We start from the raw sequence: 19673 nt of genomic DNA, 5'->3' as shown, positions 1-19673 counted from the left end.
ATGAAGATAGCCCTCAGTAGTAATACATTCTGCTAAAGTTAGTTATTAGAAATGATTATGTGACCTTTTGATTATGGCCAGATGAAATTTTCCTCTAGAAATGTTTAGCTGCTTTGTCAGAAAGGAAGGGTTTCCACACTAACTGACATCACTTGCTTCAATATTCTCACAAATATTTCTATGTTGTTTGTAGAGTACCTGTTTGACTGTATGATTGGAAAGGTTTCCAGAATCATCATTCACTTCTTTTTCTGCATGTTTACTGACAGTCTACTTCTTGATTGGTGAAAAAAAAGCTGATTTTTAGTGTTATAAAAATATCATTAGATAATGCTATTTTCTTGGTCGTTTTGGGGTTTAAAAAAAAAAATTTTTTTTTTCAAATTATGTAAAATAGAAAACAACATAAAAGATTTCTGTGACGTTGTTATCCAAGTTTTTGGGCAGCCCTAGTTTTGACTGGCAGAACCTGTTGTTCTGTCTTATCTATATTACTGTATGACCTACTTCACTAATTGTGGTCCATGACCCTATTGTCCCAGGTCACATACAAACATAAAACTAATCAATCCTGTCTCACAATGCTTGCAATTGAAACCAAAGATGAGAGATACCAGATGATTATGGACACAGAAGGGAGCACAAAGAAACAATAAGGTGGTGATATTCATGACAGATAGTAGTGACAGCATGCTAGCCAGACGTGCAGTCATTGTGAGGAAACTATTGCTTGAGCAGTAAATAATTTAATCCACAAAGGCGGGAGTTTTGAAATAAAGAAAATAAGGTTGCCATCTGCTGTAAATTGAAAGAGTTCCCACTCAGTTCTCAGGGCCTGTGCAGGTTTATATCAGCTGAAACAATAGCCTGTAACTGCTTAGGTGAAAAGCATATTTACATTCAGAACTGGACCTTCTTTTCTTAGTTATCGTGGAAGATGTTAATGAAGAAGGACCTGTATTTGAAAAGCCCTCATATTTCCAGATCCTCCCAGACAATTCTACAGCTGGCACACTGATAGTAGATATCAATGCAAGAGATGAAAACAAAGGTTATGATGAAGGCATTTTCTACAATATTACAGGTATGTCTGAAAAAAATCTCATTGGTGTTTATTACTGTTGTAGTTGCATACTGCTAAGCTATTAACTACTTTTGCAAAATGAAGACCTTGAAAAAGTCAAGTACAGCAAAACTGATTTTGAATGATCCCGTTCAAAACCGATGGACACAAGTGTGGAAGTACAGTGTTTTAAATCATCTATGCATGAAGCTGACTTTTTTTGGGAGAAATTATGTTATAGTATTATACAAAAATTCTGATCAGAATAATGACATCCAGTGAGCGAGTACTATAGAAATAAAGTAGGAAATCCTCGTCCTACAGAAGAGATTGGGAATTTTGGGTTTCACTTATAACACTGCCTTTAATATGAAACCTAATGAAACACAGGATACAGCAGGTACATTTGGGTGGAATTAACATGACGGTATATCTGAGCTCCAATAGTTACACCAGATAACTGCATCTGCATCTACCATACTTGTATGGTTTCTATAGCTGTCATGCATCAAGGATGTGTTGTAGTCTTCAACCAAACGCCTGGAAGACTCAATGCCTAATTGATGCTCAGCTCACATCACCACAACACTGATAAGGTATTCCAGGCCTTTGGGACTGGATACAAGATTCAAGGAGGATAGCAAGTACCAGCAATTGCTGAAGACTGGGTCTGAGATTTCTCATCTAATACCTAAGAGGAGGTTACTGAGAAGATGGAGCTAAGCTCTGCACTGAGGAGCATGACAGAAGAATTAAACGTAGTAGTCATAAGGTGAAATGGAAGGTTCTGACTGCCATTAGGGGGAAAAAATCTCCACTGTGAATATAAGGGGGAAAAAAAATCCTCTATGAGGATAACTGTACACTGGAACAAGCTGTCGTGAGAGATACCCTGGAGATTTTCAGCACCAGACTGGACAAAGCCCTGAGCAACCTACTCTGATTTCATTGATTATCCTGCTTTGAGCAAGAGGTTGGACTAGAGGCCTCAAGGGCCCGTTACAGGCCCTTTACAGGCCCAAAGGATTCTGTGACACAGATGCAGTATCAAGAGAGGATTGATACTGCTTCAAATGCTTTGTCTTGCTTCAAATCACATACAGAGTAGCCTTTCAACCCAAGTCTCTCTAATTTTGGGCATATAATTCAGTCACTGGTCTCTGCTGGCTCTGTTGAACATTTCCAACACTTGGTTTTCTCTCTTCAGATGGAAACTCAGAAGGCCTCTTTAGTCTTTCCAGTACCACAGGAGAGCTCACATTAACAAGAGACTTACACAGCCAGGCTGTTCTCCTGTATTACTCCTTGACAATCACTGCAACAGATTCAGGTCTGCCACCGCTTTCAACTTCTGTAAAGGTACTAAATTTTTTCTTTAGTATCTACTTATACAGTTTATTCACTGTTTTATTTTAAACTGAGTGTAACAGCAACAGGCAATGGGCATTAGTGAGGCAAAACTGTGCAAAATGGGAATGGGAATGTCAGTCTCAGTTCTGTTTCAGGAACAGGATACAGGATGATAATATTTACAAAGTTATGTGCGGTAGCAACCGCTCAGTACATCACTTGCCGTTATTTTGATCATTCACCTTCAGAAAAGATCCAAGAAAGAGAAGCTCTGAACTGTGAGGGAGGAGTTTTATAGGAATGGAGACTTCTATGCAAAGTCAAACAGTGGGACAGTCAGGGGGGACATAATGGAAGTATGTGATATAATAAACAGGAGACAGTTGTTCTTACTTCCCTGTAAGACAAGGAAAAAAAATATAAATTGAAGAGTAAGAAATTGAAATATTAAAATGAAAATATTTTTGACAGTGTTTATTACTGGCTGTGATGTTTTGCCACTAAATATCACAGATTAGCATAATTCAGAAAAAGAGAGTAGAAATGCATATGGATAAAAATGTAGAAAATCACATTTTAAGGTTCTGTTGAATATAGAGTTATAAAAACATTGTCCTTCAGAACATCAGACAGCAGCTGGCTGGCAACATTTAGAAAAAAATTGTATTTTTAAGACGTAGTAGTCATTATTTATTTACTGCCTGACACAATTTTTCATCTATAAAATCATTTACAACCATTTAAAAATATTGTACTTACAAAATCCTGCTCTGGTCATACATACTCCAGTGGAATAATTTGTTACAAATATAGATTCTCCTTCTGAGAGCTGTTTAGCCAGACAAGTAATTTGTATTTGCTCTATGTGAGGAATTGGAAACAACCCCTCTGTATATTTAGGAAAAATACATCTGAACTTAAATTAGTGAGGTTGATGACTTTTTTTTTTTAAACTAACCTTTGCTACCCTTGAGATACTAAGGTGTCAAACTCAGCAGGCAGCAATCCTAGGCTTTTTCTTACTGAAAAAGTTTTAAACTTCTACTATAGCATACCTCAAGAAAATTTTGCTTAACATGAAAGCGTAACCCTTGTGGTCACATTCTTTTCTCTGCAGGTGTCAGTAACTGTAGCTCCCATCGACATTTCATTCCCAGTGTTCTCTGAAGCAGTCTATCAGCCTACACCTCTGAGTGAGAAGATACTGCCAGATTCATTTGTTGTACAGATCAGCGTGTTGTATAATGTCCCCGTGATATACAGCATCGTGTCTGGAAATGAAAAGGGTAAGCTCTTTAAGTGAACTAACAAGGAACATGGTATGTTAAAGAACTACTGTTGCAGACAATTTAGCTTTTGGATTGCTTCTTGTCTCTCTTCTTTTGCTTTTATCTCAGTTCTACAGCCATGAATAATGGGTATGTATCAACCAGATTTACAAATTTGATATGGATCAAGTGCAGGCACATGATTGAATTTCTGTCAGATTAGTTAGAGCAACATGATACAGATCTGACTACACTGGCTGTATGTGCTTTTTTGTCTGCTACAGAAAGATCAGGTAGTACCTGATCAGGCAAAAAGTTACAGTGACTGGAGAAAGAATACCTAAATCAGCATAAAAACTGCTGGTTAAAAAACAAACAAACAAAAAATCACACCTAATTCAGCAATGTTTTCTTAAACACAAATGTGTACCATGAGTATACATGGGACAAGTGTATCACTGCTTTGTGTCATGTGTTTTATTTTTATTTTTTAGACTAATGTTAAACTCATAAAGCTAATATTATTGAGTCATCAAATGTAGTCAGTTTGCACTTCTCTATGAAAAGTGCTTTGTTTGAAGTTGTGGTCTCATAGAAGTTATCTGCAGCATCCCTCATCTTCAGTCAGAAGAGGACTTCATAGAAAATAAAATAATTGCTTACTGAAGCAGAAACAAAGACCAGCTGAACAGAGAGTGGTGGAATGAACTTCTCCCCATTGGTTTTCCCATTCTGACCTTCTTGGTTATTTGTTTTTGTTAATTGTAGCCGTGGATATGTCTGACATTCTTGAAAATCGACGTTGAATTTTATTTTGTTCTTTGAAGAAAACTGTAGCATGCGATATTCATATAAATAATATGTAGCTTGCATTGAAGTCTTCACGTCTTCAGTTTTAACTAATAAAATCATAAACACAGTAACTTCTTTTTCTGTTGTTTTTTAACCAGGGTATTTCGTTATTGATTCATCCACTGGGATCATAAGAACAGAAAAGAAATTGACAGTGGAAGATTTCCCAGTTATTTTAAATGTGAGAGCAACAGATTCGTCCAACACCAGCATATTCAATGAAGTTTCTGTGCATGTGGATGTCATTGATGAAAATGATTTCCCTCCAGTTTTCCCATCCTCTCTGCTAGAACAAAGACTGGAAGAGGTAAAAAAATATCATCCAAACTGAATCACAATAATGAACCCTCAAATAGTAATTACCAAAAAAAGGCTGGGGGGGGCTTGTGTAAACATACTGAAACTGGACAGGCTTTCTGTTCTGCCATGTGATATTTTAGGTTTTAGTTCAACCTGAAAATCCCGATACATAGAGAATGGTCTAGAAGTGTGGACTTATTGAAGGAAAAGTGAATCTTTTGCTAATACAGGGCTCCGTGAAAGAAAAAATAGCCACTCCTATGTTGCGTTTTTGTTCACAGAGCATCTTCATGTACATTCACAGACAGACTCGCTTTGTCTTTCGTAAAGGAGTTTTTGCAGAGAAGTAGCAGAAACAAGTCTTCTCTAAATTAGCATACTTCTCTTGTTCAAACACTATCTGTTATAACTCTTCTTGCCACTAAGTAATTGGTGGCAGAAAACAAGCCAATTTTCAGTCTGTGGCTATTATGTTACAATAGCCTGCAATGGAAGCCACAGCATTTAATTATGCAACAGGATCTAGGTAACATTTCGCTTTTCAGCATTTTGCATGCTTTAATCTGCTTGTTACTTTAAAAAACAAACAAACAAACAAACTGATGATGTTTATATTTTGTATACCGCATACCTTGCCTTTGAGCTTATGGACTGATTCATGAACTTTCTCCTTAACAGCTACAACTAACTTGAAATCTAGTCCATTTCTAACATTGAGCTAAATATATTTTTAATTATTACACCTATTTTTAATGTTCCCAGTTAATTGAATGGAGAAGATTTAATGTCGCATTTCCCAATCTTAAAAATTGATTTCCATGTGAAATATTTACACAGAATTAATTGTTGGATACCAAGTTGGATCACATAACTTGAGATCAGGTCTCAAATGGCCATGCGAGTGAAATGCTGACGTTTACTGTCAATCTGAATGCAAATAACATTTTAACAGAAGAAATAGATCACGTATTTTTAAAAGAATAATTATTAGCCAAATAGTGTTCAGACAGAAACGTGATTCTGAAGTTGAGAACATCTCTTTAATTTTAAAGGAGTACAGGCTATTAATTATGAATAATTCCTTAACAGCAAGTCAGACACTTGAGATAAATATTTGACCAGTTCTAAAACATGGCAATTTTGTTTCTGAAGATCACTGCCATAGGTAGTGACATGGAGGGGAAATAGTCTGTTCTGTAAATTCAGGAAAACAAGAGTTTCTCTCACTATGCTGAATGAATTGTATAATTTTGATTTTAAAGTGTTTACACTACTATAAGCGTATGCAGTGTCTGCCTCCCCCCATCACATAATTCAAGAAATTGCAGCTAACCAAACTCTGTCACAGCCTCAATCTGCTTTTCATTGACAGAATTTACCTGCTACTGAGATTGTCCAGCTGAAAGCTCAGGATAATGATACAGGTAGAAATGGTTTACTAACATATGGCATTCTCAGTGGAGACACACTAAAATTCCGGATAGATGAAGCAACTGGAATTCTTTATTCCACTGCCTCCTTTGATTATGAAGAGGAACCTACAGAGTATCAGGTTTGCTTTAGATTTCTGAAACCTCTTAGTTATTCAGAACTTTTTATCTTCTCCTTGGATAATTGGTGACATTTTTGTTTTGATTTAGCTTGCTATTGCTTTAGCATTTTATGCATAATTTTAGAATATGAGTTTCTCAATATGTGGTGCATTATTAAAGCAAGATGCTGCCTGTGGACTATTATGCCTAACCTGAAATTCAAGCAAGGCTCATAGTTCACCAATCTTGCAAGCTCTCAAACACTTCAGCTCATGAATAACTAACTTTGCAATGACAGCTCTCGTATTCAGTGTAGTCTATTTGCTTGAATCTGTGCCAGACTGAGATCTTGGAGATAAGATGATCATTTTATCTTCTTTACTGTTGCTGTTACTGCTGAATATTTTTTATGATCTTATTTTGCTTCAAGCAAAAATGCTGAATTTGTTGGTTGTATGTAAAGACTTGTTGTTGTTGTTGTTAATCAAATATTCCTGAAGTTTTCAATAATTATTTTGAAGTGAATTCAGAACTTGAGTTTACTTTTCTAAGAATCCCCTGAAGTTTAAAACTCACACAGAGTTTTTTAATCCTGGTGCAAATACCTGCTTATATGATTTCTCCTTTCAAATAATTGTGTAACTTACAGGTTGTGATATATGCTGAAGATGATGGAATCCCTGAGAAGAAAAGGGGTTACTGCACAGTTGTCATAAAGATCATTGATGTTAATGACTGGCCACCTGTGTTTGACCTGGTGACTCCATTCAGTGTTAATGAAAATGTGGCTGTGGGATTCATAGTTGGAAAAGTCACAGCAACCGACAGAGACACAGGAGACAATGCCTTTATTCTTTATAGCCTTACAGGTAACAAGGGATTCACTTACTGCACTGGAACAACTATCACTTTGTTGTGTTACAATGTTATGAGTGTAAATAGCATTATGTGAGTTAGCTCCTAACTCCTTTCCACATAAGCTGAGAAGGTTCACTTTCACCTGACTTAGTATTTTACTAATTTGTGCTCGTATAACTTTCACAATGATTGAGTAGCAGCTTCTTTTGCAGAACCTACAACTGTTTTAAATACTACTAAATTAAGCCTCTCCTCAACTTGTCAACTGTGATCATTTTACAGCTACAAAGATCAGATGTAAATGGTATCACAAGTGTGTCAGGCACCTGAAACACTATCATGGGCTGTTAGAGAGCTGCTTTCTTCACCCTTGTGCTGGACAACTTTACCTCTGCAGCAGAAGTGGCACAACAGGCAGCAGGTTGCCTACTCTGATACCTCAGATCTCTGCCCAGGCTATTAATGTAAAGGACCTTTAACTTAATTTTACATTAACATGACAGCTTGTGAACTGCAGTGACTGAGAGCTCTGGTTTGTGCTTCCTGTCACATTTATCTGTGGTAGCTGATGGAATTACACTTGGGAAGAGCACCCCTTTTGCCACTGCCTCTAAATCTTACCGAGATGGAGATTTAGAGCTGCCTGCACCAAAGCCTGTAGGCATTGAAATATTTGTTTTTGTACCATCAAGAGCAATGTATATAAGGTTTATGTATATTTTAGTGTCCTTTATTTCCAATATGCACACAGACTTTAGGGTGGTTTTGGACCAGGGATGCCAAAGACAGTAAAGGTCACTGCTGTCTTTCAGCAGTCACGTTGATTTCTCTTTAGATCTCTGTGCTACTTAGTCTACCTTCATTAGAGCCAGAATAAATTCAGTGACACGTCGTCTTAGAGATTTTGCAGGAGCACTGTCTAGTTACAGTGTTCACGCTCAGCAACAAGCAAATGAGACTGAACATACAGAAGGTCAGAGGACTGTAAAAGTGCCTATGAACACCTCTGATCTCCTCTAGCCTCACAGAGTTGTGCAGACTAGGAGGAACTTGTTTCTCGAGATTTACCCCACATCTCCAATGTGCTGTCCATCATCGTTTGCATGGCTCAAGCATTATTAATTTATGAGTGAGACATGTGAATCTGCAGAATTTGTTGACCTGTTGTGTTGGCTCGCACTTCAAATGCTCATCCACTCAATCTTTTCTGTTTTTCTTCTACATTATCTATATGACATTAAAGACTGGTTTCGATGAGCTCAAGATATGACTAAACATAACATTTATGAGTGTAGTTAATTATGTGTTTCAAAGATGTATTCAATGATAAAGCTTCTTTGATTGTATCTCAGATGGTGGAGGAAATATATTTGAAATAGATGAAATACTTGGGAACATTAAGATAAAGAATTCTCCAGACTACGAAACCATGAATAAGTACAGCCTGACAGTGAATGCAGTCAACAACAAATCTGCCCCTTTCTATCAGGTAAAAGAGCTTTCTAATGACGAGTGACACTTCCAGTCAGAGTAGATTTGAACTAGTGGGAGGTAGGTCTATCAAAGACAGATATTGTGCAACATAAATTAGTCTCCTAATCATGGTTAGGGTCAGATTTTTGCCCTTGGTGTCCATGCTGAGGAATATTATCTTCCACAAATAGTAGAAATACTTTATAATCATGCATGGTAGAATTTGTCCCTGAAGTGTTTGCTGACTAACCTCTGCGGGGGTGCAGGAATGATGCTTTTAGTTAGTACTATAAATACTGTGTTAACTTTTCATAGCAGCAAAAGTAATTTTCAGTCGATTGTTCTAATCCTGCTATATTACTTTTATTTGAAAAGGTATTATACACTTATTTAACAGTAGTAGAACATCCCAAGTTCCCTTATCCGCATCTAGCAGTGGTATTAGGACATATGGCTTCCTAAACACATCCTATTCTTAACCATTCTGAAACCTTTCAAGAAGAATCCTAATGCAAATTTAAATTTCTGCTTCTTTTGTATTAAAATTCTGTAGAGATCTTTGATGTCGAGTTTACAAAGTTAAACCTAATGCAGTCTTTTACTACACCATTTTCAAATTCTGATTTAAACTTCTTGTTGCATATGCAAATAACAAAACTACTTAAGAAATAAATGAGACATCCTAAATATTCTAAAATTATTTTATTTAATAAATAAACCTTTTTTTTTCTAGGCAACCGCCACTGTCACTGTTCTAGTGATTGATGTGAATGATAATGCTCCAGTGTTTGATCAGAATTCCTATTCCACTTCTATAAACATGATTAATCCTGTAGGTGCTCACATCATAACTGTGCAAGCTTCCGACAAAGATCAGGTAACTACTCCTGTTTGATTTTGATACTGCTTTAAGCTGCAGCCCAAATATACTTTTCTTTGTTCTACTGATATGAAGCACCAACTGTAGCAGAAAGCAAATTATGATTGATTAGCAGCACTGTGAACTGGAAATTAGGAATTTTATTGTTTCTGCTCTGATGCTGATGTACTTTGGGCAATTTTTTTCAGCTACATTTGCCTTAATTATTCCCCTTAATATTTGGATTTGTACTAGTCTTTCAGACATATATAAGAACTCAAGCAATTTAGTGACTGTGAAATTATTTGAACTTCTGAAATGGAGGATTCTTTAAAAACTAAGCATCATGTACCTGGCTTGAACATAGAAATGTCTGTTCACCAAATGCCCCTATACCCCAGCTAATTCTGTTTCCACTTTTATAAGTAATTTTGTTTGACTGATTGATTTATCTGTACTGCACCCAGACCAGGTAATGTCCAGGCACCAGGAGAGATATCAGTCAGTAAGAGTAAGATCACCACGACAACATCAATATTAATTATACAATTTAAAAGATGAAACATCTGGAAGTGACAGCAAAACATGAATATCAGGTGTCTTCCTAATATTTCATGCAAAACTTCGTTTATAAGAGCAGCAGTTGAGATATATTACTGCAAATAATTGAAAGGCCCTTTTTGTTATATTTGCTATTACTTTATATAAAAAATTGTTTTATGAATGTTGCTGGACTAAGAATGCTTCATGGAGAACTAATGAAATTGTCGTCCTTCAGACATGTCTGGTCCTCTGCTCTGTACCCTGTCAGGATTGTGGGGCACAGTCCAGCTCTGAAGATATTAGAGTTTGTTTCTATTCCTCCCCATTCCTGAGATAATCATAAATTTACAGATTACATACTGACAATAGATGCTCATGGCAGGGTTTCATCCTGCTTCTGCGGAGCCATGGAAGAAGAGAATATAACATTTTTCAGAAATACAGAGCAAAGGGTGATAGGGTAAACCCTAAGGCTTGTCTCAGAAAAGTGATGAAAGTGATGTGAGTGTAGGCAGGAAGGAATAGGGCTTATACTCACAGCAGTGGGGAAGCTGCACTTCTCCTCAAGGTGCCACAAGAACCCAAGGGACTTTAGCTTATTCTTATTGACATTGCTCCTCTAGGTTACTCTCTTGCTAGGCTAAGTACCCCCATCTACACGTCTAAACTTAATATTTTTTCTTTAAAGACTTTTTTTTTTCCATTTTTGTTGTGTAACTCACAAACTACTTCTGAATTTTCTTCTGCGTTGTGTTTTCATCAGCACCCATCCTACCATAGATAATCCCAAGTTTTCATTTAGACATTTTTTACATCTCTTGTTTCAGTGTTTGTCCTACCCTTCAACATGTACTCCCAGTGCAAGTAGTTTTATTTAGTACTTTAATGGGATTTCTTATCCTGGAAATTCATTATTACTACTGATATCGCTATCAAAATATAGTTCTCTGTACATTTTACAGTGTGGGGAAAGCTTTATAGCACCCGTGGAAAATGAATAGTTATTTGTAACTCACTTTGACAGACGAGGAATCTGAAGCTCATTGTCCAAAGTCATGTGGGGAGTCTAGCAGAAAAATAAATCTTCACTTCACTTAGCAATATCCTGCTCTTCCAACCCTCTCTCTGAAAAATCTATTTTATATGTTCTAGTTTATGAACTTTGATTTCAAAACTATTGAATTAACGTTTTTGTATGAGCTACGGTAGTCTAAAAGTTTGTGCAAAGCTCAAGGTCATTATGGACATAAAATCTCCCTAAATACACTGTTATATAAGATTGTGTTTTTAAGACTATAAATATGTATGGGTCTTGGGGTCATACATGAAGCATGAAAGCATGAAAATTAATTTTCGGGGATGGGGGGAACATGACGATGAGTCTGTCCATTGGCTGCTGCTGCTCTAGCGTTACAATTTCAGCATGAAGTAGCTGTGAGTCCTGATTCTGTCTAGTTAAGTAAAATGCTCTGGCATTTTGTCAATTTAAGCATGGAAATACTAAGATTCCGGTGAGTCTGTGCTACAGGACTGGGAGCACCAAAATTACATGGTCCTGCAAGCAAAAGTGACATTGCTCCTTTAGGTTACTGTCTTGCTAGGCTAAGTACCCCCATCTACACGTCTAAACTTAATATTTTTAATTATCTTAATCTTAATAAAGTTGTGTTCCTTTCATGGCAGGGGCAAAATGGCCTTATCGAATACTACATCCTCCCAGATATAAGCTTCAGCGCATTCTTCCTGATAGAAGATAGGAGCAAGGGGAAAATAATAACAACTGGAAACCTGCCTAGTTCTGAAGAAATCCGGTTAACAGTGATGGCTGAGGATAAAGGCTCTCCATCTTTAAACAGCACTGCTGTGATTACTCTTAATGTGTTCGACAACCGTCCATTTGTTCCTCAGTTTAATGAGAGCCAATTCAGGTGAGGCTTTCATAACGTAACTGGTACATATTTGTCAGGTAGTGGAAAACACAGTAAAGCTGAAAGTTGAAGATAATTATCATAGCATTGCTGTCCCCTTTGGTGTGCACAGAAGGACATTAGTTTTTATTGTTGTTTTGAGCTCTGGCAAACAACTAGAGGGGATGGGGCAGAATTTTCCACAGATACCTTATTCTTAAGGAGTTAAATCTTGAAGCCTTTCAGCACAACAACTGCTGGGAAATTTAACGTTATGTTTTATCATTTGTCTTCTGTATTAGCATTTCAGTGTTGGAAAACACGGGAGTGGATCATTTAATTTACACTTTTGTTGTGGCTGAAACTTTAGGAAAACCGATTATTTATACAGTTGTATCTGGCAATGAAAAAGGTGAGTACTATTTCCCTTAGGAATTGAAATAGCTAAGATAACATGCTAACCTGTCTTTTATGTGGTAGATGCCACTGTATTTAAATGAGGAGATGGAGAGCAAGGATAAAAATGTGTGTAATTTCTTTGGAGAAAAAAGTAAAAGCACACAAAGAACTTCCTTCAGAGCTCTTCAGCATGAGAGTTTGTTAATCTCCTTTGGCTAAAGATGTGGTTATAACTTGCCAATGGGTTCTGATGGTCTTAAGTTAGGGTAATTTTCGGGCTAAAGAAGCTAAGATGAAGCTTTCATACACAAGCAGCTTCCTCCTTGCCAATCTCTTTTAGTCTATCATTTCCTTACACTCGCACCTTTCAGGGCATCTGGCCTTCTTCAGCTTTTGCAGCTGTGATATGTGACTCCATTTGCACACAAAAAACAGGAGTAATTAAAAACTGATAGAAAACTTGGAAAATGTGTGCAACAAGAGGCTGCAGTTTTATTTTCCAAAGTAGCTGCTCCTTTTCATGTTTAAGGCTTGTTTGGTCTGGGGTGCCCCCCAAGCTGTGGTGCGTCCACTGCTTAGCCAGTGGTAGTGAAGCACTTCATATTTGTAAGAGGAGAGGGCCCACGGAAGCATCCTAAGAGAAAACAAGACACAAAAGGTAGGAGAGCCACAGGTGAAATGGCAGCTATAACAACGGAGGTGCATGTTTTTCCTTTCAGGTCATTTTAGGTTGGATCCAGAAAGTGGTGAGCTGAAAACGGGAATTAATTTGAACTATGAGGAGACTTCTCAGTATGTGATTGTAATTGAAGCAAATGTGAATGTCTCGACTGCTGCAGTCCAGTCTTCAGGTAACTTTCCTGTGAAGGGCTTTCCAACTTCAATCAGGGGCAATGAACGCAAGATATTTCTTTGCCTTCTGTATTTGCAACCAACTATAGGAATCAAGATTCTCTTGAACTGAAAAGTCTGGTGTGAAAGACAAGCAGCTGAAGGTCGAGGTTGTGCAGAGAAAAGCAGTAGCCTTCCTCCAAGGGTGCAAACTCTCACAGGGTCTTACTGTAGTCTCAGAAAAGAATGTAATACCTGGGCGTTGGACTCCATAGCAGGAACTGGAGGAACCTGCCTGTCCTTTGCCCAGTATAGCACAGCCAGCTGTAGAGGGCTGACAGAGAAGCAGTACTGTCACTTTTTGCCTTGCACTGCCTGTTCTCCCCAGGGTCCTGGAAGTCAAACAGAGCTCCCCTGGGCATGTCTCAACTGCGTTCACTTCCTTCTCCCTCATCCTCAAATGCAGCCGAGATACTGCTGTAAAGCCACAGCCTGCCCCGGCCTCTGAAAGTTGTGCCTTGCTGATGTTTGTTGTTGCAGACACAAGGCTGAGCAGCACTCGAGATAACCTGTGTTTGTTTAACAGGCCTGTTTGCTCCAAATGTGGCAATGCTGACAATCTCAGTGCAGGATGTAAATGAAGAGCCAGCATTTTTGCAAAGCGTCTACTCTGCTCGGGTGCCAAACTCTGTGCCATACAAGTACCCGGTTATTACAGTTCAGGTAGAGTATCTGTCTGCACTCTTCACAAGGACAGAAATCTTTTGAAAGATTTGAATTTCTTTCGCATTTAAATTAGGCTAAAAGAGCTGTTAAATCTGCTCTCAAATGCTTGAGTCAAATTCTGCCCACCATCCAGGTTTATCATAATGCAGGTGAGGGATGGGGTGTTTAGGGAACTGGTCCATACCTGTCCTACCAGTGGTTCTGTCACAAGAATGTGCAGTCTGTTCTGACTCCTGGCGCTGCCTAAAGGTATGATGCCTCAAGGATTACATACTGCACAGACTACTGTTCTCTCTTCGGCACTATTAATTGCTTTGTTACCATCAAACCCAAATAGGAAATGAGATACAAAATGGAGCAATTCTTGTATTTTTCTTTCTAAGTCGGAGGTTTCTCAGTTCCTATAGTCTGCTTCCTTTATGCTTGCAGTTGTAGAATCCTCCTAGACTTTATGGGAAATTTATTTCCCCTTTCATACCCGTGGTTTGATTCTGATAGCTTGTGTCCCACTTTGTTAGTGCAAAGGGAAAATTTATGACAACACTTTCCTAAAATAGTCCAGTCTTACGAATAAAAAATGCAGCTTTATGACTGAAGGGTAATGAACAGCCCGAAAGACATACGCTGAGTCTCATAATCATCTTTTCTTCTTTTTTCTTTTTTTTTTTTTTTAAACCCAGGCCACAGATCCAGACTCAGGAGACAATGGACTTCTGCTGTACAGTTTAGTGAATCATCAAACAAATGAATTTGACATCGATGAAAATACAGGGCAGGTTTTTACAGTTTCTGTAGCAGGAAAGGTTGGAACATTTTATCTGGAAGTCCAGGCTGCAGACCAAAGTGGAAAGGGACTCACAGCCCAGACAAAAGTCAATGTAAGAAAGATTGCTATTTATAGTATTGATTTGCTTCCATGTCAAAGCTGTGTATACAAGAAGGACTAGGTTTGGTAATGACCAAAAACAAACAAACAAAAAATAATAATACCATGCAGTGAGACTGTTGGTAATGCCAGTATCTACTACATATGTTCAGGCCAGAATTACAAGGTTGCTGTTTCCTTTAACAGATGAAAATCTGTTGACATGAAAATTGACTTTTAAAGGACAATTACCTGCTTATGGAACAAATTAATCTCTTAACTAACTCCGGCCATGGCTAGATTAACAAAACTGCCTTGAGATGAGGGAGGTTGGGATAAGACTGGAGAGAACCATTTGGCAATCACTGTGAGCACAGGAACAGGAGGAAGGATCTAACCTATTTCTGGGAGAAATTTACTCTTGAGTTATTCTTCCCTGGAAAGAAAGATTTACCTTGACTTAAGAGTTGTTATCAGGTATTACAATTTGATATCACTTCCTCCCTCCTTGGTGCAATTTCCCCAGGATATCCTCTTTATTAGTGCAAGAACCTCGATGTAGATGCACAGCAGATACATTTTACACCAAGTCTCATCCGCTCCAATGAAGATTTGAAATATAAAATTAGATAAGCATCCTTTAAATACTGCATTTATAATAACTTGTGCATGCAGATCACTGACAGGTATAACTGGAGATTGTGCAGAGAAATCCAGATTTATTTATCCATACCTAATTTTGGAAATCTGTTTCATGAAATTGCATGCATGCAAAGAGAATGCAAGATATGAAAATCTGGCAAACTTTTCTCTGAAACCTTGCTCACAGGCATAGTAGAGTTCTATATTGGTTCAGTTACAATTTATTAAGTGCTTCAACTTTAGAATTGCCTAGAATGCTATCTTAAAAACTGCTTTCTATTGAAATTATTGATGTAAAAAGTTATGATCTCTCATTCTTAGCATAACCATCAGAGTCTTTTTTTGAAAGTCAATCTTGGAGGGAGATGTAAATGCTTTAGAAAACCTTACAGGCAATTTCTTTATTTCTTAGGTAACTGTTGATTCCAGCTCCAGTAAAAACATTGTGGTACTTGTTCTTAATCAGAAGATCAATGTTGTTGAAAAAAGCATTGCTGAAGTAGAAAGGTATTTATGAAACTGTGAAGCTTATTCTGATATAATATCCGGTGACAAATGTAGAGCTCCTTTGAGATAGGGGTCTGACAGCTTACAGGGGAGCTGATACAGCCAGCCCTCATGAAAAGCTAAGCCTTCAAATTGATGTAGTGCAGAATAATTTGAGGGAATTCACAGGAATCCATCAGAAAGATATGCCAGTTCTTACCTGTAAGGCTTTGGCCTGAGCTGACAAATGTCGAAGTGTTGTTGGACTAGACGATTTCAAGAGATTCCTTCCTACCTCAATGCTTCTGTAATTTTCAACAGCCTAGGAACAAGTTTATTTATATACTTAATAATTTTTCATGGATTGTAGGCCCAATATACACATGTGGACACAGATAGGATAGAGGATGTACTAATCTTTCATTCTTTGACAAGCGTCCTAAGACGAGTCCTCAAAACAAAATCACTTACTACAAATGAGAAAATCTCCCTTGTGGCACAGCAGCAGTGCTTTCCAAGGTCTCAGCCCCCACAACCCTAGGGGATTAGCTAGCAATGTGTGGATGGCCACAGTAAAGTGAAAAAACACGTTTTGGCCTTTTTGTGTTGTTAATAAAGACACATAATACTTTGATTATACATAAACATGTATTTACATTGGAAATATCAAGTCCTGTGCTTTTGAGGGGAAATAGCTTTGAAGAGTGGAAAAATGAGTTTGACATTGTTATGCCACCAATTTCTTGTTGGTAAAAATTAAATGGAACCCCTAGAGCTCCTCCTGTCTTGGAAGCAGCTGGTACTAACTTCTATCAGAATGATGGATTAATGGCACCAATGGTCTGATCCAGCAAGAAAATCTCTTTATTAAAGAACTGGGAGAAAACAATACGGTTTATGAGAACAAATTTCCCTTTTTCCCACCTTTACTGTTCATGTATCACTACAGGTATCACTACCTGTATTTATCATAAAAAGTCAAGTATGAAATGGACCATATATCACTTTGAAAAGCATGACTAAACATATGATATACTATGCAATATTGGTTTTGAAATTTAGGTATTAAGGGTTTGTTAATCCTTCTTTTCTCTAATTGTTCAGTTATGCTAATGGCACCTAGCTAAGAATTTTCAGGCTATGTACAAAAGTTTTATAGCATCTACTAATGAAATATACTTTTGTTTAATAGTCAGAGACAAGGACTGGATATTATTTTTCTCTGCTACTCAATCACCCAATGATATTGGGCAAAAAGCTTAATTCCTTTGCTGATGATAATCCTGCATTTTGACATCCTTAGATTAAAATGCTAAATATCTGCAAAGTATTGTATTAAGTACTACTTTTCTATCATTTAATTTCCAGTGTTAAAAGAATTTGTCACTGCCCAGTTAATTAACAATGTTCTCTTAATATGATGGCAGAGTCATAGAAGATATACTTGCATGGAATATATACATTGTTGACGTTTATTCCAATGAGTTTGAAAGAAGAACAAGAGAAAGCACTGATGTAACCTACATAAAAATCATTGCTGTTGATGAGGCAAACCAGGAAATACCTGCAGAAGATGTAAAAAGGTTTGTACAGTCGATCTTCTGGGTATCACATCTATACAGCTGGGTTTTGTTTCCCTTAACATTATTAATGGCTCAACTGGATGAGTTTTGATGACATAACAGTTTATCTGGCACTTACCTAAAAGCTCAAACTGAATTTTTAGAATTCAGAAAGCTTACATTATTTATTCAAAGGTAATATCCAGAGTCTGTTGAAAGCATGAATATGGCTGTTTAATTGTGCAAAATAAATTTTAAAAGTCAGTTTTACAGAAAATGGAAGCAGAAATAATGTCACTAAAATAGATGTTGCCTTCACTTCTGAATTGCAGAATTTTGATTAAAAACTTAAATTTCAGTTATTTTACATTTGTTTCATAACCTTATAGTGGTATGAATGCATGTTCACGCAAACATACTATTAAGGGGAGCTGCTGTTTAAAAGCAAATGATTTCTAGACTCAACACCTGTGTAACCAGAAATGGTTTGTGGTTGAAACAACTGAAAGAGCCTGTGGTCATAGGAAGCACTCTGCATGGATGATTTTAGGGACATGGTTTAGTGGGTGATAGTGGTGGTAGGGGGATGGCTGGACCAGATGGTCTTGGAGGTCTTTTCCAACCTTAATTGGTTCTATGATTCTATGATCCCTTTTTGCTGAAGAAAGCACTCTTGGTGTTTCTAAACTGTTTATACGTGGCTGCCTTGAGCTGGATTTAGAGGATACTGACATCTCAAGTTCAGTTTTCCAAGTTTTGCATCATTTTAGTTCATAAGCACCAGGACTGGTTGCTAGAAAATGGAATTTTTCCTGAATGGAAGACATGACAAGACAATCTTGGCAGACCAGGGTGTGAAATTCTATTATTTTCTTCAGTACTCTGCAAGCCTAAATGAGGGTTTGACAAATCATTAGCATTTTAATTTTCTGTCTACAGAAAACTTAGGGAGCAGAAGGCAAACATTGAGCAGGAACTTCAGAAGATATTTTCAACATCTGTTACCGCTGACATAGAAGAGACTCCTGCTGACTCGACAACTCCTGAACTCATTGCAACTATTGTTCTCAGTGTTCTGTTAGCCTGTACCCTCATAGCCTTCCTGGTATATGTGGTTATTTCTATAAAAAGGAAAAGGTACTCATATTTTTACTTTAACAATGTAGTTTAGACTGACAACAGTTAGTTTACTTTAAATGTCAACTTCAAAAAGACTAATCTGATAAATTGTTCATATTTGGATCAAGTATTGCCTAAGATTTGCTGTCTATCAAAATAGGCTTTTTACTCTAGGTATTAAACACCTCTCAATATACATAACTTAAAGTTGGTTTCTTTTGTTTTTGGCACAAAGCAACAGCAGAAACAAATACTTTTAAAAACAGAAATGTGGACAGCAGAAATTTCTGGCTGTGAAGGGGGCCATAAGTACCTATAATATACATGTGTTAAGTCTTCTCTAACCACATTAACTTGTGTACTGAAGTCAAGGGACATTTTGTTGCTGACTTCAATGCCTGTAGGACTATGTAGATGAGGAAAAGAAATATGTTTTCAAGAGGTTAGCTCATATTTACACTATTACGATTAATATATAATCAAAAAATAGGCAATACTCAAAACTAATTGCCAGAATAATACAGAAAAGAGATGCTGTATATTAAAACTATGATACCAATAATTTCATGTTCTATTTGGAAAACAATTGTAAAGCCAGTCTTTAAAAAGAATGAGCAATTTAATTTTAATGCATTTATCATTTTCAGAATGTATGAACAACAGTATTCAGTTAAGAAGCTACATGAAGTGGAGGGTATTGATAATCCGAATTTAGCTGACAAAAATGGAAGTCTGAACAACCTAGCGAAACCAGAGGATACAAATGAAGTGTAAGTAGAATGCTGATACCACAAATTTATATTAAAAAAAAAAAGCCATATCAAAAGACGTGTTTCTTGGTTATTCTGGTAACGTACGATTTTCCTTGCATCTTTCAATAGCGTGTATGTTGATTTCTAAGAACTGTTACAGTAATAGGCTATAGTATCTATGCTTTGAGGGAGCTAATACCTTTTAATCTTGTATCACAAATCATTATTGTTAAGCCTTATGCAGGAAAAAAGCTTTCAGGCTGTAAGAAGCTACATATCATTCACC

The 19673-nt window shown here is 37.1% G+C and overlaps 1 protein-coding gene across 1 annotated transcript in view; it reads left to right on the top strand.

Moving 5' to 3' along the window:
* The window catches only part of LOC121066824 (protocadherin Fat 4-like), a 30156-nt gene that overhangs the window by 9506 nt on the left and 977 nt on the right, over window positions 1–19673 (top strand). The window contains exons 13-29 of the mRNA XM_040550515.1: window positions 926–1084; window positions 2271–2422; window positions 3531–3699; window positions 4632–4840; window positions 6206–6385; window positions 7015–7234; window positions 8576–8712; window positions 9430–9573; window positions 11782–12026; window positions 12308–12417; window positions 13124–13255; window positions 13822–13958; window positions 14642–14839; window positions 15881–15975; window positions 17382–17537; window positions 18456–18653; window positions 19283–19405. Coding sequence (XP_040406449.1) covers window positions 926–1084; window positions 2271–2422; window positions 3531–3699; window positions 4632–4840; window positions 6206–6385; window positions 7015–7234; window positions 8576–8712; window positions 9430–9573; window positions 11782–12026; window positions 12308–12417; window positions 13124–13255; window positions 13822–13958; window positions 14642–14839; window positions 15881–15975; window positions 17382–17537; window positions 18456–18653; window positions 19283–19405 — 2764 coding nt within the window. The remainder of the gene's footprint in view (window positions 1–925; window positions 1085–2270; window positions 2423–3530; window positions 3700–4631; window positions 4841–6205; window positions 6386–7014; window positions 7235–8575; window positions 8713–9429; window positions 9574–11781; window positions 12027–12307; window positions 12418–13123; window positions 13256–13821; window positions 13959–14641; window positions 14840–15880; window positions 15976–17381; window positions 17538–18455; window positions 18654–19282; window positions 19406–19673) is intronic.

The sequence above is a fragment of the Cygnus olor genome, chromosome 3 (assembly GCF_009769625.2).
Source record: "Cygnus olor isolate bCygOlo1 chromosome 3, bCygOlo1.pri.v2, whole genome shotgun sequence".
Lineage (NCBI taxonomy): Eukaryota > Metazoa > Chordata > Aves > Anseriformes > Anatidae > Cygnus > Cygnus olor.
This window is presented reverse-complemented; position numbering and strand designations above follow the sequence as displayed.